This window comes from Acipenser ruthenus, chromosome 46 (genome assembly GCF_902713425.1).
Source record: "Acipenser ruthenus chromosome 46, fAciRut3.2 maternal haplotype, whole genome shotgun sequence".
NCBI lineage: Eukaryota > Metazoa > Chordata > Actinopteri > Acipenseriformes > Acipenseridae > Acipenser > Acipenser ruthenus.
In genome coordinates, this window is record NC_081234.1 from 5,343,326 (window position 1) to 5,369,775 (window position 26,450).

At 39.0% G+C, this 26,450-nt stretch overlaps 1 protein-coding gene across 1 annotated transcript in view; it reads right to left on the bottom strand.

Moving 5' to 3' along the window:
- The window catches only part of LOC117397927 (netrin receptor UNC5D-like), a 311,830-nt gene that overhangs the window by 66,055 nt on the left and 219,325 nt on the right, over nt 1-26,450 (bottom strand). Inside the window, exons 3-9 of the mRNA XM_059013539.1 lie at nt 23,907-24,050; nt 23,231-23,334; nt 15,527-15,707; nt 10,469-10,636; nt 6,671-6,835; nt 5,481-5,513; nt 817-1,002 (exon numbers count right to left, since the gene is read on the bottom strand). Coding sequence (XP_058869522.1) covers nt 817-1,002; nt 5,481-5,513; nt 6,671-6,835; nt 10,469-10,636; nt 15,527-15,707; nt 23,231-23,334; nt 23,907-24,050 — 981 coding nt within the window. The remainder of the gene's footprint in view (nt 1-816; nt 1,003-5,480; nt 5,514-6,670; nt 6,836-10,468; nt 10,637-15,526; nt 15,708-23,230; nt 23,335-23,906; nt 24,051-26,450) is intronic.

Consider the following 26,450-nt stretch of genomic DNA (forward strand, 5'->3'; position numbering starts at 1 on the left):
CTACAAATAGACAGCTTGCAGTTCAGGTGTTTAAGTGTGAATAGCTATTAGAGACAAGCAAAACAATAAAACCATATGGTATGGTGCCTGAAACAGGGTTCAGAATACTCTGCAGTTCTTGAAAATAACTTTTGTTAACCCAGAAGTGTCAGCTCAAGACATATGAAGCCCGCTACAGTCATTGGGGGACTTTTGCATCACCTAGACAGTTTTAAATAATTAAAAAAAAAAAAAATAATAATTGTCGGTTTTTCGTTATGCACAGTAAATGGAAAACTACAAAGCAGTATGTAATTCAATATGTTAATGTACCATTATTCATCAGGTTTCATTTGACTTTATGAAGCAAAATTTGTTAATTCTTTTGGCCATAGCCATACATTTAAGTGAAGAGCTGTTACAATAGAGAGGCAGAAATACACTGTGCTAGATCTTATTTTACACTCTAGAGCTCCACAGTGGATGTCAGTAAGCTGCTTTGAAAGACAGCCTTGCAGTGTCTGCTTCTGCTCACTGGGCACCTGACCAGGGGAGGAGAAACAGGCCCTGACGATTTCATCTCTCTAAGTGCCTTAGGCCTAGCCAATGTTTCTTGCAGAATCCCCAGCCAAGATCGGCAACTTCACATAGCCAGGATGCGAACCTGCCCTCCCCTGACTGTACAACTCTGCACACCCACATGGTCATATCTTTACCATGTGAGCTACTTGAGAACTCCTGATACGCTCTTTTCCTATGGAATTCCCTTTTTTATTTGCATTGGCTTCTAAAGGGATTGTTTCATAGCACACAGTGCCACCTAGTGCACATATTCACCTTGCCGTGCGGTTTTGAAGTTGAAGGACTGGAAGCCCCCTGTGAGAGCGGAGGAGTCGATGACGTCCACGCCGTACTCGCTCTGGCTCTTCCGGTACAGCGTGACTGCCACCACGAGGACGGCCACGGCAATGATACCCGCTGCCAAGCCAGAGTACAGGGCCACGTCACTGCCGCTCTCAATACCTGGAAAAAAGAAACAAAGCCAAACTCCTGTGTCAAAACTTACAGTTTAGTTAATTGTTCAGGCGAGATGCTTTTTCCGTCTGTCCCCAAATATACCCCCGACATTACACCTGGTGAAAATATACCACATTTTATATAACAATATATATTAGTACATGACACTGTTATCAAATGTATATAATCTTCCATGAGTTGTTGTTTAGACTGGGGGGTCTGTCATTATTGCAACATGTGAAGGCAAATGAAGTAATAAAATGCCACTGTTTCGAACATGATTTAGAGGCAGCCATCGAACACTTACAAACATAGTCTAACAACAACATTGCACTTTTATAGCGCCTTTCAAAAGCACATAAAAAAGCCTAAAAGCTGATATCGGTGTATTTAATCTGTTTATATAGAATGTGTTGTGGTTTAAACATTTACAATGCTTTTCATGGTGTGAGATCTATACTCTCTAAAAAGTGTTGTTGCAACTAATACGTTTTAATAGGGACATGACGTGTCTTAATCCTATTTATTATGCAAAGTTGAGTTTTATATATGTATTTGTAATACTGATTGCATCATTCCTAATTCCCTATCAGTAGTGCTGTGGTGCTCCCAAAGGCAGAGATCCCAGGACTCGAAATGCAGCTTCCTCTGAGAATAGCACAAGCAATTCTTGAATCTATTTTAAGAAAATAGAGCACTTGCCTCAGAAGCTTGGTTTACAACAAGAAAAACAGCAGCAGGTTAAAGATGTTTTGGCTATGGCTTTGGGAACTCGAGGCTAATGGATTGGTTTGCCGTAGAATCGAAACGGAATTGATTCAGATGTAACGAGAGCCATCTCTGTCACAATAGCTCTTTGTGTGTGAATGTATCTCCCTACTGCTTTTTATTAGTGGGTGGTGTAATCCTCTAAAATAATGCACTTGTCAGACAGCTTGCTCATAAACGTAATTCTGATATATTGAAAAAGCGGACGATTACTGATTAATTGAAGATAGTTAGTAAGCAGGCAGTCTGAGTGGGCTTAATGTAGAACAAATGCCTCATTCATCAGCAACACAGGATTTTATTTAAAAAAAAAATGGAGGGTACCTAGGGAATATACAGTATTCCAGACTGGCCCATAGGGATATCACTTAACATCAGTAATTTGAATTAGTACAGAAGCACCTACTAACCAAGTATCTTTTAGAAGCTTTCTTGGCAAGGGTTGCAAGGTTTGAAACACTAGCCCTGCACCTAGTCCTGGATTTCAGAACTACCTTCAAGTAACTGTAGCTAACAAAATAATTCCATAAATCTTAGCCATTTTGCAATCCCATTCACTACATAGGTCTCAAATATGCAGGTTTGAAAAAAAAATAAAAAATGTTATAGCACACATGCATTTTTATTTTAACCCTTTCCGGTCCAATGTTGGACACTGTCCGACATCATCAAAAAGATGCAAAAAACAGGTCTCTAGTCGTTTTTTCTCCGGAAAAAGCCGAAAAAACCATTCAATGGCCGAGTCAGATTCAGGAGCCGAGAGAAGCCGAAAAAAAAAGGCGCGTATTTCATGAATACAGATAGCCCCGGCATCACATAGATAACATGGACATAAACAAACAAGATAGCTGCTTCTGCATCCAGCGCTCAAAGAATATCACAGACATTTGCAGAGCTTTTTTTAGATGTTATAGTAATAAAATAATAACTTAGATCACATTATTGAGGAGTTTGGTGATAAAACGAGTGATCAGGAGATGATCTATCAGTATGCACAACTATGAAGAGGTATGTGAAAAAAACAGCGAACGAGGGGTGGGGCAGGGCTGGAGATGCAGTACTGAGTGTCCTGTTGATATGCAGTGCCTTTTAAACCTGCTTTACTGTGAAAAAAAATACTTTTAAACAGCGCGTCTAAAATAAACTGTGCGTGTGAACTGGACCTGACACGCGCTGAATAAATGGACCGCTAAGGGTTAAAACACAATATCTGGTTCTACTTTACCTTCCTGAATTTTACTCTCCAGGTGAAATGACAGAGCAAGACAGCTTTTGAACAGATATTTCTTTAACCTAGTGTAATACGAGATATCATGTTTTGAGATGAAAATACATGTTTGCTATAACATGTGTTTCTTTCAAAACTGCACATTTGAGACCTACATAATAAATGGATGTGCATAGCAGAAACATTTTATAAAATGGTTTTGTTAGGACATTTACTTAAAGTATATTATTTAAATGATCAGGAACCAGGAGTTTGATGTAAAGTAAATGTATCTCCCCAAAAGCTACATGAACTACAGACTCAAGGGTGATGTATTCATGCTGTAATTGTTGTGATTAGTTCATTTACCAGGGTATACAGTACTCTGAGTAGGGGCTGCTCCTGTTCACAAGATGTATGTGCAGAATATCATCAGTGTTTCCAATTGTAATATTAGACTAATAGCAGTACTGGTATCTTTGTGGCACACTTATAGAAGCATGTTTGATGCTAATGTAAAATAAAAAAAATAGATTTCAAGACCACATAACTAACATACTTTGCATAAACTATTTTCTAAACAAAGTTGTTAAGGCAGGAGAAAGGCAGACAAAAATCAAGCACATCCTATCGCCTTATTTTGCTAAACTTAAATAAATGACCAACAAAATAATGATATTCCGTTCTGAAAAATGAAGCAAACTTTAATTCCAGAGCAAGGTACATTACAATTCGAAGAAACAAACAGAAACAGTATTCTTAATTATAATTAGGCCTTCTGTTTTACGTTTTTTTATTAATGTCATTTTTCTGTGCTTATTTTTTAAGCTATTTTATATGTAACTGTTTTAGTTGTTTTTAGTCACAATATTTATAGTAACTCGACAGTACTTGAACACTTCAATTGTACCTTCTTTTTTTTTGATGTCTTCCTCAATGAAATCCTTATGGTCACGAGCATATTCTTCCAGGGTGTTTGTGCATTTTTTTACATTTCGCCACAATTTGCAATTCTGTTTTAAAATCCATAAGCATGTGAACCTTATGTACTGTAATACAGCTTTAAATCTTGCGAGCAAGAACATCTCGTTTGAAATCTTGCAAGCGTGTTAGAATCATCCAATAGAAATGTAGGAATGTGCTGCCACTCAGTAGTCGGGGTGGGTTTAAAGTATTCAGAACAAATCAATGCAAGATACAAGTCAGGAAGGAGGGACATTGCCCAACTGCACTGGGACATTTATTTATTTTTTTCATGGAGAAAGGGGTCAAGTCAACGTGAATTGCATAACCATTTCCACTGTTTTTCTGGTGTTTATTGGATATACACGATTTCATTTTTTTTGTATCAGGGGTGTTTTATTGGTTTTTTATTGGTTAAAACCGAAAATCAGAAGCCCTAATTATATATGAATCAATCTAAAGGCATTCGCTACGTCCTTCTAAACTGTGCTTCGTCCCTTTAACTCTTAGCAGTTTACCATCCGAGGTCATCAATGTGTGACTGGCTAAAACAGGCAAAAGGGGAGGGGAGGCAAGCCATCCTTGATTATTTTCTTACTGAGTGTTCCAGGCAAGCCAGCTGAAACAATGGAAGAATGTGATTGGCTAATAGATGTGCTCATCATAACTACAGAGGAGACAAAAGCGCCTCCTGTGAATGTACAGCGGTGACTGTGTGGAGAATTTGGTTGGAATGGCTGCCTCTGCTTTAAAGATATGTATTTATTGTTATATTACATATTACATATAAATAAATAATAAAAATATTATTTATTTGAACATTTTTGAGTGGGCAGTGCCCTCTCTGCCACCTGATGAGCCACCACTGCTTGGAAATATGCACAGTGACTGGACACTTTATTAGGACCTGTCTACCAGATTGGATTTGGCATGTTCTCCTGGTATACCCTGGGTCCCTTGATGACTCTGGAAGGATTACTTCATCAGGTCCACCCTGACCCAGCAATGCTGCACTTGCACCCTGATGGCGATGGCTACTTTCAAGAACGAATGGTTTGACGAGCATGACAGAGACCTCAGCAATCTTCCATGGTCATCAAACTTTTTAAAAATAAATCTTACCTAATATAAAGTTCCATAATTTCATAGGTCTCACATTTTCCTATATGAAAATCACACACATTACTGTAAAGGTGAATTAGATTTTTAAATGGTAATTTATTTTAATCTGTGAGTGAAGAAAATGTTTTGATCACGCCATGCAGATACTTTGTCATTTTCTTTTTTGTTTAGAAATGCTGTAAAAAATATATCATTACAAATCAAATACACATAGGAAAATGTGAGATCTACGGTGTGATGGTAATACATATTAGAACAGATTGACTGGAATTATTGTGTTAGCTATGTACTATAAATGTAGGCTGGTGTGGTTCAGACTATAACATACTTCATTATGAAGCTTAGGGTAATAACTTAAAGAAAACTCCTGCCCCTGTGGACAAGATGCCAATTAATTACCCCCCCAGAATAAAATCCAACTTACTCTGTGGTTTCACCTTGTGAAGTAGCTTTCGGTCTACAGGGATGGAATTAGAGAGAAAGAGATAATTATAGAAATTTACAATATCTATAACCCAAGAAATTACATCTCATTGCAGGGAGGGCAAGGGGTGTTTTATAGAAGCGCCTGGCTAAGTAGATCTTAGATAATGTTTTTACCAGTGCACTGCTGTAGTAATTTGGAGAAGCTTGGCTGGCTCCATCTGAAGACACATACAAAATATAATTGCTTTCAGATTATCTACAAAGGTGCAACTGGCTAAACTACCTCATATAAAAAAAGAATTACACTGAATTGTAATTAAAAACCAAGTTCTCAATACCTAAGGCTTGTAAAGATAAAAAAAAAAAGATACAGTATCTTCCAGCACAGCTATACTTAAAGCAATAATCTCCCACAAGAAAAAAGATTAAAACATAGTCTAAAACTGCATTGCATTTCATATAAATATTATACTTTATCTTACATAAAGAATACTCCACGAACATACTGCAGTCGTGGTTGGTATAAATGGGGATGTGCTATTTATATTTATTTTATCATTTATATTAATTTACAGTTTAATTGAAGTATGTTGTACTCTACTGTGTTTGGCAATAGACTCAACTGTCTGTTTGTCTGTGTGTCTGAATCGTAATCCACAACACTGTGACTGCAATCAAGCTACCAGGTCATGTCTGAATTCCAGTGTATGGAGCAGCATAGTTCACAGTGTGTGTAAACTTTCAGGACTTCTTTAACTAGTTTTACTATTTTATAACAACAATCAAATTGCAAAAATCTTATTTTCTAATTTTTGTTTATACACAAAAACTTTAAGAAGCCCCTTCGTCTGTCTTTTCAGACAGGCCTGCTGTATTACCTGGCTTCAGTCAAATAGTAATTAAAGTTATTCTCTGAGTTATTTAGCCACATGTGTGGCATAAACTGTAGTATTTTATCTAATACACTATTGTATTTCATATTGTATAATGTAATTCAAATATTGACAGGAGTTGAGACCTATAGAGGGAAAGCAATTGCCCCGAGGGATGAAACAGTGATACACAATGGACATGTCAGTTTTAATGTATTCATTTCTTTATTACTGAAATACTTTAAATCCTTCAAGTAAACACAATGTAATTGGTTTGATTTGTATGGAACCCAGCTGTAGTTCCAGTAACACTCACTCTGTGTACACAGCCCCTCAGTACAGTTCTCTGTCTCCTGGCTCGGACCCTCACATGACTTGCCCCCGTGCCTCGGAGAGGGGGCAGTGCAGTCTCGACTCCGCTGGCGGTCACACTCCGGACTGCAGACTGACCACTCACTCCACACATCCCAGCTTCCGTCCACTAGGGGGCGAAACATAAGGGCAAATCCACTGTTTTAATTCCCCAAGGACCACTGATGCAAAACTTACAACACACATTTATCTACTTAATTTAGGGATATGTTTTCATAACGTTTACTTCAGCATTTAATTAAATCCTGTTTTTTTAAAGTAGAAAATTACTTGTTAATGGTACAAAACCGAGAAACAAACAAGATAGAGTTTCTGGCACAGTGGTTTCTAGAACCGAACGGTGTTCGAAGGTGTTCAATTGTGGAGGCAAGCTAGGCAGGTTGTGAGATATTAACTCAGACTCCATCACGAGTAAGGCCCTGTGAAAATCGCAGATTATTATTTTTTTTTAATTCACAGCAGTGTCACAGGTAAAGTATCATATTTCGCGGAATGTGCACTGAACTATTTTATAAATTGTGTGTACAGATTACTATTTTTTTAAACAGCAAAGAGAGATAAATTCACTGACATCATCAAAATCAACGTCACTTTACAATAGCTTGCGAAACAGTGTTGTAATTAACAGCCTGTAGGTAAAGTGTATCTCCAAGGACAACTTTCCGTTCTACGTCGGATGCATGTTCACAATTTAGGCCTTGCAAAACAAATAAAATGTTTATGTGTTTCGTGCTTCACGGTTTTCAGTGGACTTTTGGAACATTGTTTCTTTGCAAGTAAAGCAGTCACAGTAATACTCTAGATTTCTGCCTTTCTCTTTTGGTGAAAATTGTGTTTTATTCTGTATTTGGTTGTTATTTATTGTACTGTAAAGCACTTTGAGACACTTTGTGTGAAAGGTGCTATATAAATAAATAAACTTTAAACTTTAAATAGCTGTCAACAGGCGATTTTCAGAAGTGATCTACAGTAACGTTGCAGGACGCACAGAAGAGCTTACCTCCATCGCTGTGTAAAACTCCTGCTGGATACTGCATTTTCTTGTTTACAGTGTGTAGTATTTGAATTTCCCGCCTAGATTACATATAGTCACATGACATAACCACTTCACAGCACTATGTGCATGCCGAATAGTACATGCAGTCACATAACAAGCAGAGCTGTACAGTTTAGTTAATGTGATTTTTTTGGTATGAAATACAAATACTAATTATGAAGTAATGTATTTTTATTTCTTAAGAATATTGAATAAATCACAGTATTGGGTTTATTTCACGATCCCCACCCAGTCTGTGAAATCACGATTTACACAGGGCCTTAGTTATGAGGTCTGCTCAGAAGTGTAGGAATCAATGCCTGAGTAGTACACATGGGGCCAATAAATAGAGAATACAGTAAATAGTAAAGAGCAAAAAATAATCACGTGTAAGAGCGGGTTCGACTAAGATCAGTTAACGTTTATTAAAAATATTTGCTTATATGAGTAAAGTCCAGTCTGAGCACATAGTAAGTATGATGAATGGATGAGAATGTTTTCAATAAGAGCAATTACAAAAACAACATGAATACGGATACCTATAAGAGTACAGTCAAATACAAGATACAAGAAGTAATTATAATTAAAAGCAGTAATAAAATACGGCAAGGTATGGAGCAGTTCAGTGCAAGTACAAGCTGATGCAAGTACTGGTACAATTGGGTGCCATATAGTCCAGTATAGTCGAGAGTTGTGAAGTTTACAGATGCTGTCTGAACAGGTGTGTCTTGAGGAGGTGCTGGAAGGTGGTCAGGGACTGAGCAGTCCTGATATCCATGGGTAGGTCGTCCCACCACTGAAGGGCAAGGGTGGAGAAGGAGCAGGCTCTGTAAGGGGAACGGAGGGGGGGTACAGCTAATCTGGGGGAGGGGGAGAGAGAGGGTGTAGGCGAGTACAAGAGTTTTGAATTGGAAGTGAGTGCCAGTGCAGACAGCAGAGCAACGGTGCAGCATAGAAGAAATGAGGAAGGGAAAAGACAAGGCGAGCAGAAGAGTTTTGGAAGAGCTGGAGAGGACGGATGGCAGAGGCAGGGAGGCCGGCCAGGAGGGAATTGCAGTAGTCAAGGCGGGACAGTACCAGGGCCAAAACTAGGAGCTGCATGGAGTAGTCGGTGAGGAAGGGCCAAATTCTGCATATGTTGCTGAGGAAGAAGCAACAGGAGCGTGTCACAGTAGAGGTGTGCTGTGAGTAGGAGAGGGAGGGGTCTAGGGTGACACCAAGGTTCTAGGTGGATGAGGAGGGAGAGAGGGTTGTGGATTTAAGAGGGATAGAGATAGAGAGATCAGCAGTGGGGGAGGAAAGGGGGAGGAAAGGAGGTCTGATTTGGAGAGGCTGAGGTTGCAATGATGCGACTGCATCCAGGAGGAGATGGCTGAGAGGCAGGTCGAGATACAGCAGGAAACGTCGGGGTCAGAGGTGGGAAAGGAGAGGAAGATCTGGGCATCATTAGCATGGAGATAATACAAAAAGCCATGGGAGGAGATGAGGGGACCCAGGGAGCGGGTATAGAGAGAAAACAGGAGAGGTCCCAGGACAGAGCAAGAGGCAGAGGGTGAGCAAGCCAAGGCATTCGGTATGTGCGATCAGCGAGGTAGGAGGAGAATCAGGCAAGAGCAGTGTCGTGCTCACTTTACGGAGCAGACTGATGCAACTCTACACTATATTACTCAACTAATTCAGTTACTAGAGAAAGTTAATTAGAGCCAGTACAGACCACTGGAAACCAGTCTTCAAGCTATTTTGAAAGTGGGAACTCACTCGAATTCTCACAAAGGACTGTCGCCTACTCTGCTCTTGCATGTACTGGGCCACAGTTGGTTCTTTCAAGCTTCCTTCACAACTAATTTAAATGTAAATTTTTATCTTTGGAGCCTGCAGGGAAAATCGCTTGCAAAAGTGCTTAGAAGAAGTATATTGTGTTGCTTTACATGCATTACTTTCTCCAGAACTTCTTCTCTTCCTGTAATATGATGAGCACATCACTATTGATTTATTTTTGTGGTAAAAGCATAAATTGGCTTTTTGTAAATGCGTTCAAATGCTTCCCTGAGATTAAGGAGCACTGTGATATTAAGCTTGTCTACTACAAGGCTTTCTCCCCTACTGTGTATCATATAAAACACTGCTTTAAGGCACAGTGAGTTCAAAGCGTGTGGCCTCTGAGTGCAAGTTCCTTTGTAGTAGCCAGACATTATTAGCCCAAGTATGAGCAAATGGAAATTGGGTTTTGTAGGACCCTTCCTGATTTTACAGTATTAAATCAACTGCCTGTAGAGATATATAAAAAAAAAATCTGTATTATGGCTGTTTTTCCCCTGTTCATTTGTGGATGAAAATGTCCTGTCTGACTTTTATTGATGAAGAGGAATGTTTCCTATTGTAAAGAACTGCGGTTTCCTTAACATAATATAAGTTAATACCTACAGTTGACCTTGTCTCTTATAGTACACATATGTCTTCTTTTATACCATGAGTCAGGATCAACTGTACATATTAACTTATTATAAATCATGTAGCAATACGCAGTTTATGCCGTTACCCGTGTCTTTAGAATGTTTGTCAGTTGATGATGGACACTAAACACGAGACAACACTTAAATAAGATGTACTGGGATATTCTGAAATCTGGCTTTTGATGTGCTGAGAGCAGCGTTCATAATCATTAGAATATATTCCTGTGTTTTCAAGCAAAACGGTGCTTGTTACCTGGACAGAGGGCAGTGCAGGTGCTTTTCTGCACCGACATGCCCTCGCAGAAGGCCCCCCCATTGAGGGGCGCTGGGTTGGTACAGGTCCGGGACCGCTTCTGCCAGCCCCTCCCACAGCGCACATTACAAGCAGACCACTCCGTCCACGATGACCAGCCCCCGTTCACTGTAGAGAAGAGAAGACAGCTGCTTCAGTCAAACTCGCTCGCTATCTTCCCTGGCAAAGTCACCCTCTCTTTATTATCCCTTCAAAAATGTTACCACGGTAAATTTGCACAGTAACTTAGCAGATCTACCATGCTTTTTTGATGGGCGTTAGAATGCCTACCTATGCTTTACCATGCTTTCACTATGCTTTATTGCACGTTGCCATGTTTGTACTGTAGGAAACTTTTAGAAGAAATCACTATAATAACAAATCCCAGCAAAAGTGAATGGGGACAAGCTCCAGATAATAACATTTTGAGTACTGTCACACTCCCGTTAATATCATTCACATTTATTAGCCATACAAGTGATTTCTATCTCATTTAAAGGGTAAACAGGGTACAAAGTCTGAAATAAAACAAATGTATTTTTCTTGTCGTTTACAATCACTTTGTATCATTTTCTATATCAGTCCTACTTTTTAAAACTCAGAAGGAGCCATGTGTCCTCAAAAGTGTTGTCAAACATGTTGTCTCACTAAGTACGACTGGTACACCACGTGTAACCATTACCCTGTCCCCCCTGCAACATACCTTTAGCACTCCTTTTGTGCAAGGTGGTATTTCTTACCAATGTATTTCACTAGGGGTGGAATGTTGCAGGGGGGAGAGTTTAATGAATACACTATGGAAGGTTGTATATTTCTTTCTGTCAGTGTGTCTGTCTGTCTATGGGCGTATTGAACAGAAAACTTTCCAACAAGTATGAGTTATCAGAGATCACTGACTGCTATGCAGAAGTATGAGACGTACTCTAATTGCTCCCAAAGTGTTTTGAAAATTTCATAGAAGCCTTAAAAAACAAAAAACAAAACAGCAGCTATTTTTAACTTTCATAAAGCAAAACTATATAACTATATTCATTATGTAAAATGATCTGTGTACCAGTAGGCATGGAGGCAGTGAGCTGTTGCCCTTTCACTAAACTCTATTTAGACTCATCAAATGAACAAAGTGAATAATCACAAACGCAATTACCAAATGCTGCTTTGAAAAGCCTTCTATTAAAATGCTACAGATTAATGCGTTTTTAAATTATTTTTTATAATAAACTCATTACTGCCTCCTCTTGTGGTTTGTGTATTCCTGTCTTCATTTTAAACAATGCCCTGAGTGGATATACAGGGAGTGGGCAAAATAAAATTGAAACACCCACCATAGCACTGTACAACGGTGACAGATCTGTAGGGTTTTTAAATAGTTACCTGTGATCCATTCTCAGTTATTTCAGTTAGGTGGGAAATCTTTAGTCAACAGATTATCACTGTTTGCAGTGGACTTCAGGGACCATGAAACTCAAAACTGGAAATCAGAAGTTGTGTTTGCCTTTTTGTTCAAAGCACATTCTTTACCTTTACTTTCAGAATATAATACATGTTTAACATTCAACCCTGAGCTTCCTGGAGTTACATCTTTTGTATAATATGCACAACGTGTATACTGCCCACCTTTTATATACAGTGCTGCCCCTCTATAAGGTGTCGCTTTAAACCACGGAACCAGTTATAAGGCGATATGGTCATGGCTCCTACTGCCCCAACAATGCCATTCCAGTAGCACTTTCATTCTCGTTATAAAACACTAACACAGTATTGTCTATAAGGTGAAATCTGCAGTAAATATCTGTGGTGTCAGATAAAGGCACCTGCTAAATACATAATACAGTAATAATAACGTGGCTATTAGCCCATTTGTGGGCAACAGCACAAACTTTTTTTGGTTATGTGACATGGTTGTGAGTTTCAATCTTGGGGATCAATAAAAATAAAATATTAGTAAACCCTAAGATTGAAACTTGAAACCCTATCAGTGTCAATCATGGGGTTTCCATGCAATTTTTTTTTTGTGAAAATGTGGTTTCCATGCACAGAGAACTGGTACATGAGTGAATCTAAGCTGCTGTAATAAAGCAAAATACCTTGTGCCTGGTTGGTTAATTAATGTGTTGTACTGCTCTTGCCCAAATTGTTTTTCAAATGGCTGAAAACCAACAGAGACGTTATATATATTGTAAAAGAATCGCACCGCCTCGGGTTCTTGCACCTTTAAAAACACAGACCCAGGACACAGGAATTGAATTTTCCAGCGCAGACGCACTATTTTTTTTAATAAACAACAACCAAAATAAACAAAAATAATCTCCATTTGTGACGCCTGGTCCTTGTTTCTTTTTTCAGGTAAAAAAAGTCACCTGGGTCGACATTGTCTATATCTTTTAGAATTTTGAATGCTTGAATCAGATCACCACGTAGTCTTCTTTGTATATATATATATATATATATATATATATATATATATATATATATATATAGACAGTGCCGTCTGATTTTCTGCATTTTTGCATATTTTTGACACTGAATGTTATCAGATCTTCAACCAAAACCTAATATTAGATAAAAGGGATCCTGAGTGAACAAATAACACAACAATTTGATACATATTTCATTTATTTATTAAAGAAAGTTATGCAACACCCAATGCCCCCGTGTGAAAAAGTAATTGCCCCCTTAGACTCAATAACTGGTTACGCCACCTTTAGAAGCAATAACTGCAACCAAACACTTCCTGTAGTTATTGATTAGTCTCTCACAGCGCCGTGAAGGAATTTTGGCCCACTCCTCCATGCAGAACTGCTTCAACAGTGACATTTGTGGGTTTTTGAGCATGAACTGCTCGTTTCAGGTCCTGCCACAACATCTCAATGGGGTTTAGGTCTGGACTTTGACTAGGCCATTCCAAAACTTTAAATTTCTTGTTCTTCAACCATTCTGATGTAGACTTGCTTGTGTGTTTCAAATCATTGTCTTGCTGCATGACCCAGCTGCGCTTCAGCTTCAGCTCACGGACGGATGGCCTGACATTCTCCTGTAGAATTCTCTGATACAGAGCAGAATTCATGGTTCCAGAATTCAACAATGGCAAGGCGTCCAGGTCCTGATGCAGCAAAGCATCCCCAAACCATGACACTACCACCACCATATTTGACCGTTTGTATTAGGTTCTTACTGTGGAATGCAGTGTTGGTTTTCGCCAGACATAACGGGGCCCATGTCGGCCAAAAAGTTCCACTTTTGACTCATCTGTCCATAGAACATGAATCCAGATCTCTTGAGGATCATCCAGATGCTTTTTGGCAAACTTGAGACGAGCTGTTCTTCTTAGTGAGCAATGGTTTCCGCCTTGCTACTCTGCCATGAATCCCATGTTTGCCCAGTGTCTTTGAGATGGTGGAGTCATGAACACTGACCTTAGCTGAGACGAGAGAGGCCTGCAGATCCCTGGATGTTGTTCTAGGGTTCTTTGTGACTTCTTGGACGATTTTACGCATTGCTCTTGGAGAGATTTTGGCAGGACGGCCACTCCTGGGAAGATTCACTACTGTCCCAAACTTTCTCCATTTGGACAATATGGCTCTGACTGTGGTTCGGTGGAGCCCCAGAGCCTTAGAAATGGCTTTGTAACCCTTTCCAGACTGATATGCATCAACAACTTTTTTCCAGAGGTCTTCAAGAATTTCTTTCGTTCGTGGCATGATGCGCCTCTAGAACCTGTGTGTCGACAACTTCACTCTGATGGTAAGGGCCAAAGTTAGTCAGATTTATATTGGGCAGGGCTGGCCCAAATCAGGCCTGGTTGTTAACCAAAGTACTGACCCTAATTATCCCTTTAATTGGGTTGAGTTAACTAGGGGGGGCAATAACTTTTTCACACCTGAAGATTGCATGTTTGATTACCTTGCACACCAAACAAATGAAAGAAGCACCAAACTTTGGTGACATTTTTTCTCTCAGACTCCCTCTATATACTACTACAACCCACAAAAAAATCTGACCAAATACAATGTGAAAAATGTGCAAAAATGCAGAAAATCAGACAGGGGGCAAATACTTTTTCATGGCACTGTATATATATTTCATTCAGGCAATACAGCATATTGGGGATCAGGTGGGGCTGTGTATACTACCCTGGCTTAGAAACCCTACCTGTCCGGATGGCTGACAGCTGCTGAGGAAGCATTCAAGCACCACGCTTGGGCAAATATGGGCAGTGGGCACTTGAAAGGGAGGTGGCAGATACTGATGAAACGGACTGAAGTGCATTCATTTGTTCCCAGAATTGCCACTGCCTGCTGTATCCTGCACAAACTCCTGTCAACCACAAAATGAGGTGTTCAGGAATCAGAGGCTGCCTATGAGACAGACGGGGAAGGTTACCAGTGTTGCCAAGTCTCACGAGAAAAAAAAGCGGCACTGCCTTTCAAAACAAGCCCAGAACAAGCACAACCCATATTACAGTATGGGTGTTTATGTAAATTCCAACCCGCGACTCCCAAAAAACAAGCCCAATCCCGCTTATTATAAGTGGACTTGGCAACTGTGAAGGTTACCTGAGTTTCAGTTTGACAGCAGTGATCTGAGGAGGCTCTCCTTTCTTTTAAGTTGTGTTGGATTTGCTATTGTGTTAAATATTAATGATGCAAACAAATAAAACACAATCAATACGTTCATTTGAAATTTTATTTGGTCAGTTCTGAGAGGGCATCAACAACTTGTTGGATGTCGTTGCGCTGTTTTGGGCGATTGAGCTGGCTCATGACAACCAGTTCACCAACTATCCCTCTCTTTGGCCGTTTTTTTCGGCCACAAACCTGATTTACACGATTAATTCTCCCAAACGTGCATGTGCATCTCCACTTCACGTGTAAAATGAGCTGCATGGAAACCCCATGAATGCCACCTGTCACAATATTGAAAATATAATTAAAAGCTTCTTTAAGTTGTATTCCTTCATACAGGACATCATATCTATACAACCAGGAAAAGATAATACATAAAAACAAGCAGCCTCACCGTACACCACCACAGTAGCAGACATGCTCCTCCTTTTGGCCACGATGTTGCTGGCCAGACAAGTGTAGTTCCCAGAGTCTGACAGCCGGGCGTGTTTAATGATGAGGTTGTGATCAGCCCTGGTGTCTATGTTATCGTCGTTGAATAAACTGACCAATTCTTCATTCTTTAGCCATTCCACCTGACAAAGACAAAATAAATCAGTTCAAACTGGTGTCAAACACTGTGATGCGAGAACCCACACTGAGAATGATCAGGACTGTATAATCACAAACATGTTTATGTTTGTGTGTGGTATAATTATAATGGAAAAATATGATCATAGGATATAGGCAAAGTATATTCATTTCTTACACAGCTACAGACGTGCTCAAATTTGTTGGTACCCCTCCACAAAAAACGAAGAATGCACAATTTTCTCTGAAATAACTTGAAACTGACAAAAGTAATTGGCATCCACCATTGTTTATTCCATATTTAATAGAAATCAGACTTTGCTTTTGATTTTTTATTCAACATAATATTGTAAATAAGAAAACAAATGAAAATAGCATGGACAAAAATGATGGGACCGCTAACCTAATATTTTGTTGCACAACCTTTAGAGGCAATCACTGCAATCAAACGTTTTCTGTAGCTCTCAATGAGACTTCTGCACCTGTTAACAGGTAGTTTGGCCCATTCTTCCTGAGCAAACTGCTCTAGCTGTCTCAGGTTTGATGGATGCCTTCTCCAGACTGCAAGTTTCAGCTCTTTCCATAGATGTTTGATAGGATTCAGATCAGGACTCATAGAAGGCCACTTCAGAATAGTCCAATGTTTTGTTCCTATCCATTCTTGGGTGCTTTTAGCTGTGTGTTTTGGGTCATTATCCTGTTGGAGGACCCATGACCTGCGACTGAGACAGAGCTTTCTGACACTGGGCAGTACGTGCCTTGATAGTCTTGAGATTTCATTGTGCCCTGCACAGATTCAAGGCACCCTGTGCCAGGCGCAGCAAAGCAGCCCCAAAACATAACCGAGCCTCCTCCATGTTTCACTGTAGGTATGGTGTTCTTTTCTTTGAAAGCTTCATTTTTTCGTCTGTGAACAGAGCTGATGTGACTTGCCAAAAAGCTCCAGTTTTGACTCATCTGTCCAAAGGACATTCTCCCAGAAGGATTGTGGCTTGTCAATATGCATTTTAGCAAATTCCAGTCTGGCTTTTTATGTTTTTCTTTCAAAAGTGGAGTCCTCCTGGGTCTTCTTCCATGGAGCCCACTTTCGCTCAAAAAGCGACGGATGGTGCGATCAGAAACTGACGTACCTTCACCTTGGAGTTCAGCTTGTATCTCTTTGGCAGTTATCCTTGGTTCTTTTTCTACCATTCGCACTATCCTTCTGTTCAATCTGGGGTCGATTTTCCTCTTGCGGCTGCGCCCAGGGAGGTTGGCTACAGTTCCATGGACCTTAAACTTCTTAATAATATTTACAACTGTTGTCACAGGAACATCAAGCTGCTTGGAGATGGTCTTGTAGCCTTTATCTTTACCATGCTTGTCTATTATTTTCTTTCTGATCTCTTCAGACAACTCTCTCCTTTGCTTTCTCTGGTCCATGTTCAGTGTGGTGCACGCAATGATACCAAACAGCACAGTGACTACTTTTCTCCATTTAAATAGGCTGAATGACGGATAACAAGATTGGAGACATGTGTGATACCAATTAAAGAAACGAATTAGTTTGAAATATCACTATAATCCAATTATTTATTATCTTTTCTAAGGGGTACCAACAAATGTGTCCAGGCCATTTTAGAATATCTTTGTAGAATAAGCAATAATTCATCTCTTTTCACAGCTTCTTTGCTTTATTCTGACATACCAAAGGCATGCAAGTATACATGATAAAATAGCTTTTAATTTCATCACTTTTCAGGAGGAATAAAGCATTATTCCAATGAGCTGTAATGGTACCAACAAATTTGAGCACGTCTGTATATATGTTATATTTTCATGTTCAAATTACTTGGTATAATTCATAGTAAGTTAGAGATGTTTCATGACCAGTGTTATGTTTCGACTTTTGCACACATATGCAAAAGTGTCTTTATACACCCTTGAATACAGACACATGGGCTTATATTTGTGCTAAGAGCAACTTAATTAAAAAAAAGTATGTTTTTGGTTTAGTATACTGAATGACAACTCCTTTTCTAATACTAAGGGAACATTTAAATTCTTGTGAAAGGATGCTGTAAGTTTTCATAATAATAAGTTTATGGTCTTCAGCTTTTCACTAATATCTTGAAAGCTGCCTATGGAGTAGTCAATGTACTGTATAGGCATGACATATTGCTAAAATGTGTAAACAAAAAATTGGTGCACATTTTACAGTGTCACAAAAGTATAGTAAATAGGAATTACTTTGTCAGACCTTGTGGGCAGCCAAGTTCCCCCAAAGGCAAGGACACAAGTTTGCCTCAGTTTATACATTACATGTAACATAAATCACAGCGACTGATAATTCACAATTACTTTTCAATCCTAGTTTTTTCATGGACTCCCTGGAGACAATATTTATCCTTCCTTAGCAACGAGGCAGAGAATGCAGTGAACAAAAAGTCAACACTATAACTGAGACACCACCATCGTGCCTTTTTAATAACTGCCAAACGCTGTTTATGTATTCTACCGCAGACTTTATTTTCATCTTGGGATCACCAAGGAAACGGTTCTATCATGCTTCTTCAGGTAAATCATTGAACTTGAGAGATGAGAGAAAGCACTGGAAGAATAGCCTCTGTTATTTTACTTTACTAAACATCTATGGGCAAGAGTTTCAGTAGTCAATGGGATGAATGATGTGCTTGCAGGCGACAAATACTTAAAATACCCTCTTTCTAGTGTTGTGAAAGTGCTGGTACAAAGCGTACGTCCATTCCGTGTTTTATGTGTTTACTTCATGTACATTTGTCTATACAAAACCATCCCCATATGCCGTACAGTAAAAGGTATTCACAATGTTAAATGTGTGGGAATGTAAGGTGAGATTCTGTAAACTGGGTTCAGTGATAGAGGGTGAGGAGCTGACCATTGCAATGGCAACACATACATTACTTTGATTTCAAACCCCTAATTTCACTGAAGGAGACAATAATCATTGAGAAATTGTCACGCATCTCTCCTTGCAGACTTGTTGAATGCACCATACACCATATCAACAGTGTTATGGAATATGGTTAGTGTAAAATCCCCTTCAGTCCCATTTGGTCTTTTTTCCATGCATTAAATTCATTTCTTCAACTGCTTATTTATCACATTCAAATCTGTACGCAGTGGTGGCACCGAGGAGGTTAAATGGCACAAGACCTGACATGATTACATTGCTGGGAGGCCAGATTCAAACCTATTATCAGCCTGTGTAGTGGTGGCACAATTAGCCCAACTGTTTGCAAGTTAAACCTGCTTTGCATCACAATGTAGGCATCAAGCACCGCCGAAGCCTAATGATGAAAAGCTCCATGGTGGAAATAGAAGGACAGATATAAATTATCCCAGCAAATATGTGCTGGGCGCCTGGGAATGGATTTCCTTAATTGGTGCATTTGTTCCAATTACTGCGAGCAATCAACAGTTCTCACAAATGGGGTCTACTGATTTCATTATATTCTGCTTAGATGCAATCACGGTCATTGGCATCACAGCCTTATTCATCTCCTCCCTGTCTAGAGATCGTCCTGTCTCCCTTCCTATTAAAAAATAAGTTCTCACTTTGTTAATCTTTGCTACTGCTGTTTTTAATACCACATTGTACTTAAACTCTTAGATGTTCTATCTGCATATGTATTTGAGCCAAGGTAATAAACAGATTTTCTTATAATATAAATCATGAAGTCCCTCTCAGCTATGGAACTGAGTTGCAAGGTGTTTCAATTATTTTGGAAGCAGAGGCATGGTTGTTAAAGACCCAAGTTACAGTAATGCATTACTTGTAATCAGATTGCTTTTTTGAGTAACTTATTACAGTGTGGTATTACTTTTTTAAAATGTAATATTAAGAAGTAATCAGATTACTTTTCAGGGCCAAAAGTAACAGATTACTTGTCATTGCTTGACCGGGAAATTGTGCAATCAACAGTTGGCAAGTTATAAGTAATATAGTATTTCTATAAGAAAGTAAATCAGTAATCAGATTACTTTTTGGAGCCAGTAATCAGTAATCAATATTATATTACTTTTTCAGATTATTATTACCATACTTTAGGATAGGTGACAATTTCTCTCCCTCAGGTAAGATGAGTCTTAGCTTCTTTTGGAATATAGTTGTGTTGTCTTCAGTACAGAAGCCCTTACCAAACAAGCTCTTACTATTAGCCCTCTATTATAAGTTTGTCAGATCTTCGACTCACAACAGGAAGCTGCAACTTTGATTAACCAGAAAATATCAGAGATGTTATATAAACCACACTACAGATGGCAAATGTTTCACAGTTCTTTTCTAAACCATCTATTTATTTACTAGTGCCAAACTGCAGCTGCTCCCAAATCAAACAAAACGCGTTTGTTCAATCACAGAGGTTACAAATGAGAACAAACGAACAAGCAGACAAAATAAAAAGTGAGTCAGCAGGCCTGATCCTTAGCTCAAATACATGGACGAATTAATCTTGTTCACTTATGTGTTTTCCGATCCCAGTGTTATTTCATCAACACAATTATAGGGATTATTCTTCATCGCCAGTGTTTGTCATCAATGCACAGGGTGCTAGGATCCAGCCCATCATCTAAATGAATCCACGATAGGCGCTAGATCACTAAATCAAGGAGCTCTACACATGCTGGACTCATAAGCATATTTTCTCTTTTGTTAGACACAATATTTTATAATTACCCTGAGCTGCATTTCCAACAATAACTCACTCCCAGAATCAGATTGCCCTCTGGTTTTGTGTGCAGCCCAGGCCAGCTACCGCTCATCAAAGCAGGAGGGAGGCCTGCCCAGCAGACAGGGGTAATTTATTTAGAGCTGACACACAAAAACAAACACAGCGCAGTGACACCTCAAATTGCACAAATCTGTATCTTCCATTCATTCTGAAGGAGAAAACAAATGGTTTGATCTGTATACAGAGAAACTAACCCCATGTTCCCCTCTGAAAAAGAAACATTGAAAAGGAGCAAGCCTAACTGTAATGATATCCCAGAGGAAGATGCTTCTGTAAGGCTGGTAACTCTTTAAGTTCATGCCAGGGTTCTCCTTTTGTAATTGAATATGAATCCGAAAATTGAAAAATGCGAGGCATGTCATTGCTCGTGTTGGTAATATGAGATGAGGTTAAAAGCTCTATAACCACGAATGCAGATGAGCCCAGCAGTGTGCAAGGACACCACCCTGCACCCTGTTACACATAAGATTTTAGTAAAAATGCTACTATTTTAATGCTGCAGATATTTGGCAGTCCCAGTTACAGGTTGGGGGATGTTTGTTTTTTTTGTCATTTCATGCATCACAAATCCAGATCCACTGGCATTTATAATGCTGTTTTATTTTGTTGTTGCTCCAGAGCTAATGATTTTTAAAAGGGTTATTGATTTTAAACAAAAGCATTAAAAGTGAATCACGACTTGCTGGTGAATATATTGCTACCTGCCATTGCCTTGGAGACAGAATTGCAGACTGTTTGCTTTATGAAACAACAACATACTTTGCAATGGATAAATGCCCATGTTACTTGTAATTGCTTTGGCAAAAACATGATGACTTGTCATAGCCATAACACTTTATTTAAACTAACTCGACTTGCAGACAGAACAAATATACACGATTATATTCCAATAGAAAACCGTGCACACAGAATAGACCTGCTGAAATAAATATCTGTACTTCAGCTTGTTTTACTGAATCCTGAAGCTTGCATCCTTGCTATCTTGCTTCCAGCTTTTCTTTTAATACTTAATGTCAAGCTTGTCTAGTAAAGTTCAGCTTCTGCAGCTACGAGTTGTTTCCACATTATTAATGTCGTCTTTCTGTGCTCATGTTCCTATACATGCTTACTTGTAAAGAATAGTCTGTAGCTTTTTGATTTTCCTCATTCACTGAATCGAGTGGGTTCTACTTTTGGTTGAGTGGACGTTGAAGACTGCAGTTCAATGTCATTTTTTTTTGTGATATCATCTATAGTTTTCTAATTTCATTTCTTGTCATGCTTACCATTTTTTGTATAACTCCTTCTGAAAAGACTCAACAATGCTGACTGTCTAAGGTGGCAATCAGCATTGCACAGGCTTCAGTGCACAACTGTGTTACCTCTAAGCTTCTGTGCACAGTGCAACACTAATATTCCTCTCCACCTCCACCTTTTTAGAAGCAGCCTGCAGCCCGATGTCTGCTGAAATAGTCATGGCAATGATGATATGATCTAAGCAGAATTAGAAAAGGATTCAGTACCATCAGCCAGCCAGCTTCCAGATCTAGCAGGCTTCTTTCAGACAGTAGATGTTCGCTGCTACATCACAGCATCAACTGTGAATCAAATTTAAAATCAATCCACGCAACCACTGGCTTTTTCCTTTTGACTTGCCTTAATACAATTTCAGTTCACATGTATTGGACAGCAAATACTAAACAAAGACACAATTGATCCAAATTAATTTTATTATCCACCAAAACCAGCCAATCAATACTTTTCACCAACAAAAGCAACCAGACCGTCCTCTACCCACCACTGCTGATCAGCCAATCACAGCCTGTCACACTTGACTGGAGCGCAGCATCTTTCAATAACAACAAACCGAGACATGGACAGTTCAGTAATATTGCTCCATTCAGATATCTGACACTGTCCAGATAAGCTATAAGCAGCTCTGACAAGTAAAGGTTTTTTTGTTTGCTAAAGTTATTAGTTTTTTCTCTCATTATGTATGTGATCCTTTATGAAAACTTTCTAGACTATTTTCTTAAAACCTTTCTCAAGAATACCTGAAATCATTACAGTTCAAGGTAAATTTACATTTTAAAGTGTTGTTTTAAAGAAAGTGATAAGAAAATAATTTTCTAATAGCGATAATGCCCTCTGGATGAAGGCTGTACCGTGTGGCAGTTGACCTTGACTCATTAAGGCCTTTGCCTTCGGTTTGAGATGCATAACTCCAGTAGCGGTCAGCTACCACATGGTAGAGCACTATCACTTAAACAACTTTATAGAATTATACACACATAATAGTATATCAACAGGTCTTTTTTTCTTTTTCTTTTGTGCTGCTTATGAAAAACACAGGCCTAACATGTGATACCAATGCTGTGCAATGGGTCCATTTTAATAATCTAAACACTGGCAGATCTAAATAGTGCCACTCTTTAACTCTGTATTAATCCAGCTGTGGGTTTCCCCCAGGTGTGATATATAGAACTCTTACTAGCATTATATTATACAATAAACATACAGTGAAATGAGGTTTACAAAAAAAAATCTGTTTTATACATTTTAGTATGGTGGTATTAAGACAGTGTGTAAATTACATAGAGCCTTATTCATAAAACTTTAAGGTCTGTTCTAACAAATGTTTTACCTATGATTTTAACATGATTTCACTATCCTTTTGTTACACTTTGTTATGCTTTTACTATGGTAAACTTTATATACCAACACTTTCCTTAAAATACACCAGTGTAGCTTGACAGCTGTATTTTTCCAACTCAGCAGCGCCTCCTAGAGGTACTTACCTCAGCCACAGGCACTCCCTCTGGGGGGCGACAGTGCAACACAATCATCCCTTCAATAGGCACTTCACTGCCTTGAGGGTCTTGCTCAAAGTTCTTCCGCAGGTCTGCAAGGCAAGGCATAGAATTTATTTTATTGAAACTCAATATGGCAGTCACTCGCTACACACCCTCGCCACTTTAATAATATTTTTCATTGCTTCCTGTCACTAATAATCAGGCAAAAGTACCCTGGTTAAAAGAAAAAAAAAAACATTAGCGTCTGGTAGTGAATCGCGTCAGGAAGTCGAGGGCTCTATTATACACAAAAGGTCAACTACCAAGGTAACACCTGATTATCAGGGTTTTATTCTGATTAGAAACTGGTAGTTTGTTATATTTCTAATTTACAGATTTACATTTCCAATGTTTTGCTTTCTTTTCCAATTTACTTTTTTTGAATTATGTTACCCTGTCCTCATAAGTAAAAAGAATCTGGAAGGTTTCAATTGATTATTTAGATGATTCAGTAAAAGATACCAGTTAACAATGGAAAGGATTAGCATAGCCATTACCATTTTAGCAATACTTCTCAACATGAAAATGATAAAACCCAGGACTGGGTGCAGGACAAATAGAATCTTTCCCCAACATTGCTGTGGGTCACGAATGCCTCTGGGAAACATTGGCGGATACTCACAGGCGATGCGTACAGAGGCTTTGCGGCTCTTGGAGGTGCCCAGGTGGCTCCAGGCCACGCACAAGCACCAATAATCCTCAGGACCGTGGAAATCCTCTACCTGCTGCCGAGACACGTTGATCAGCACCTCCCGGATCTTCAGACCTGCAACAAGAACATGAGTTCTTAGCAAGGTGGCTGGGACTGAACATGTATCCATGACTTAATCTGTTCGGTTCTATCCCAAAGTTGTGTGAGTAGTATATTTTGTTAATGTTGAAAGCAATATTTTGGGGATAGGTATTGTACAGCTCCAAACATTTATGATAAGTAATGACTCTAACACAAGTCTTAAAAGTGCCTTAAATTAAATAGAAGCTGTGTTTATTTCTAGCTCAGGTTTTCTGAAATGATACAAACCCTTTCTATGTTAAAGTGACTTAATAGAAGCAGCTATGACACTAACTGTAGCAACGCAATTACAATGCACTCTGCATTTTTAAAATAGGACTACTCAAACCGCTTAGATAGTGTAACATATTGGGATTTTAGTCTTGAGCTCTTTCAATGAAACTCAAATACATCCTCATAAAAAATCCTCACGCTGGATAAAGTTTTACTTGAGATATGATTGACTTGCCTGTCAAGACTCAAGACCTGAAGTTTGATTAATATGATGCACATTAATCTAGCAGAAGGCATGGATATTGTTGCTGGAGCAACTCTCATTAAGTGATTAGGCTTGTGTTCTTTCCTATGTGACATGGCTCACAGCTGCATTTATATTATAACTGCTATCAGTGTTTGGTGATATTGGATTTTAGAATCTTTCCTCAATGGAATTCACAGACAGTAGAATAGCTACTAGAGCACTGTTATCACATTTAGCTGCTTTCAACCAAGACATCTTTGTTAATGATTTTCTGTGGTCTCCTTATATTCTTCTAGAATTTCTTAATGGTGTTGAAATGGTATCCCAATGGTACTTTCTGAATTGTTCATAAGTATATACTTTATTACACTTGACTATATATCTTATTACACACCAAGCGTTGAGATACTGTATCTAGCAGGAAATAACGTCTTCATTGTCCTGAGTGATTATTGTTCTTACCAGATTTCAGTTTGGAATCTATCTTACATTCTCAAATCAAACAACAGAATCATCAGGCAAACCTCAATGTTCCAAATCACATATTGTTGCTAAGCAGATGTGGAGCTTGATCTAAAGAAAGTGATCTCTGACTTCAATTGTTTAACTTTGCGGTCCTATGTCGGACCAGGTCCAACATTACAATTTTCCCTTTCCGGTCCAATGTCGGACCCTGTCCGACATCATCAAAAAGACGTCAAGCGCAGATCTTTTTCTCCAGAAACAGCCGAGAAAACTTTTCAATGGCCGAGTGAGACCGATAGGAGCCGAGAAAAGACGGAAATAAGGAGCGGATCTGAGCAATACACATAGACCCTGCACCACAGAGATAACACAGACAGAAACAAACAAGACAGCTGCTTCTGCATCCAGTGCTCAAAGAATATCAGTGAGCTTTTTTGAGATGTTATAGTAATAAAATAATGACTTGGATCGCATTATTGAGGAGTTTGGTGATAAAACAAGTGATCAGGAGATGATTTATCGGTATGCACGACTATGAAGAGGTATGTTAAAAATACAGCGAACAAGGAGTGGGGCGGGGCTGGTGATGCAGTACTGAGTGTCCTGTTGATATGCAGTGCCTTTTAAACCTGTTTTACAGTGAACTTTTAAACAGTGTGTGTAAAATAAACAGCGCGTGTGAAAATAAACTGGACCTGACGCGCCTGAGATGGTTTATTCAACAATCCTCCTTTGTGGGATAATTTCAGTACTCTGCATTCATGGTATGTCTTCTATTACCATGACAATTTTCCTCCTCTTTGAAGTGAGACTAAATGATGGTTCTGGAGGTGGACTGCGCGCCATCGCATATCCATTGCTTGGAAGATCTTCCACACTATATATATCTCCTTCGGCGATTATTGTGTGGCTGCTCAAAAGAAGATGGGCATCTGCAGCTGTGTAAACCCACTAGATGCGGACAAGTGGGTTTGGATTAGGGTTTATTCCAAAAGCAACATGTGTTGCAATGCATGAAAACAAGCTGCGTTTCAATGCTGTAAGCTTCCAACAGCTTGTATCTCTAAGACAGAGCTGCACTCGCAATATCTTCTTACAACAGTGCAAACAACTTCCATTTCCACAGGGTGGGCTTTTATTGCTGTTCCTGCCTGGCAGATCTGTTTATAATCCATGTTTATTGAGATGATTCCAAAAACACAGAGAAACCAACTTTATTTTCAGTTTTTGCCTTGAGCTGATTTATAGAGCGAGATAAATAGAAAAAGGTGAGTTTCTTATTTTCTCGTGTGGAAATCTCTTTGTAAAAGTTACTTGACAATAACACAAATAAAAATATCAATGTCTTACAAATAAAATACTGAAATCTATCCTGTTCTCAGCCTTTCTTTCCACAAAATATTGTATACAATGATTCAAGGATTTGTTACCATAGGAGGGCAAGCACA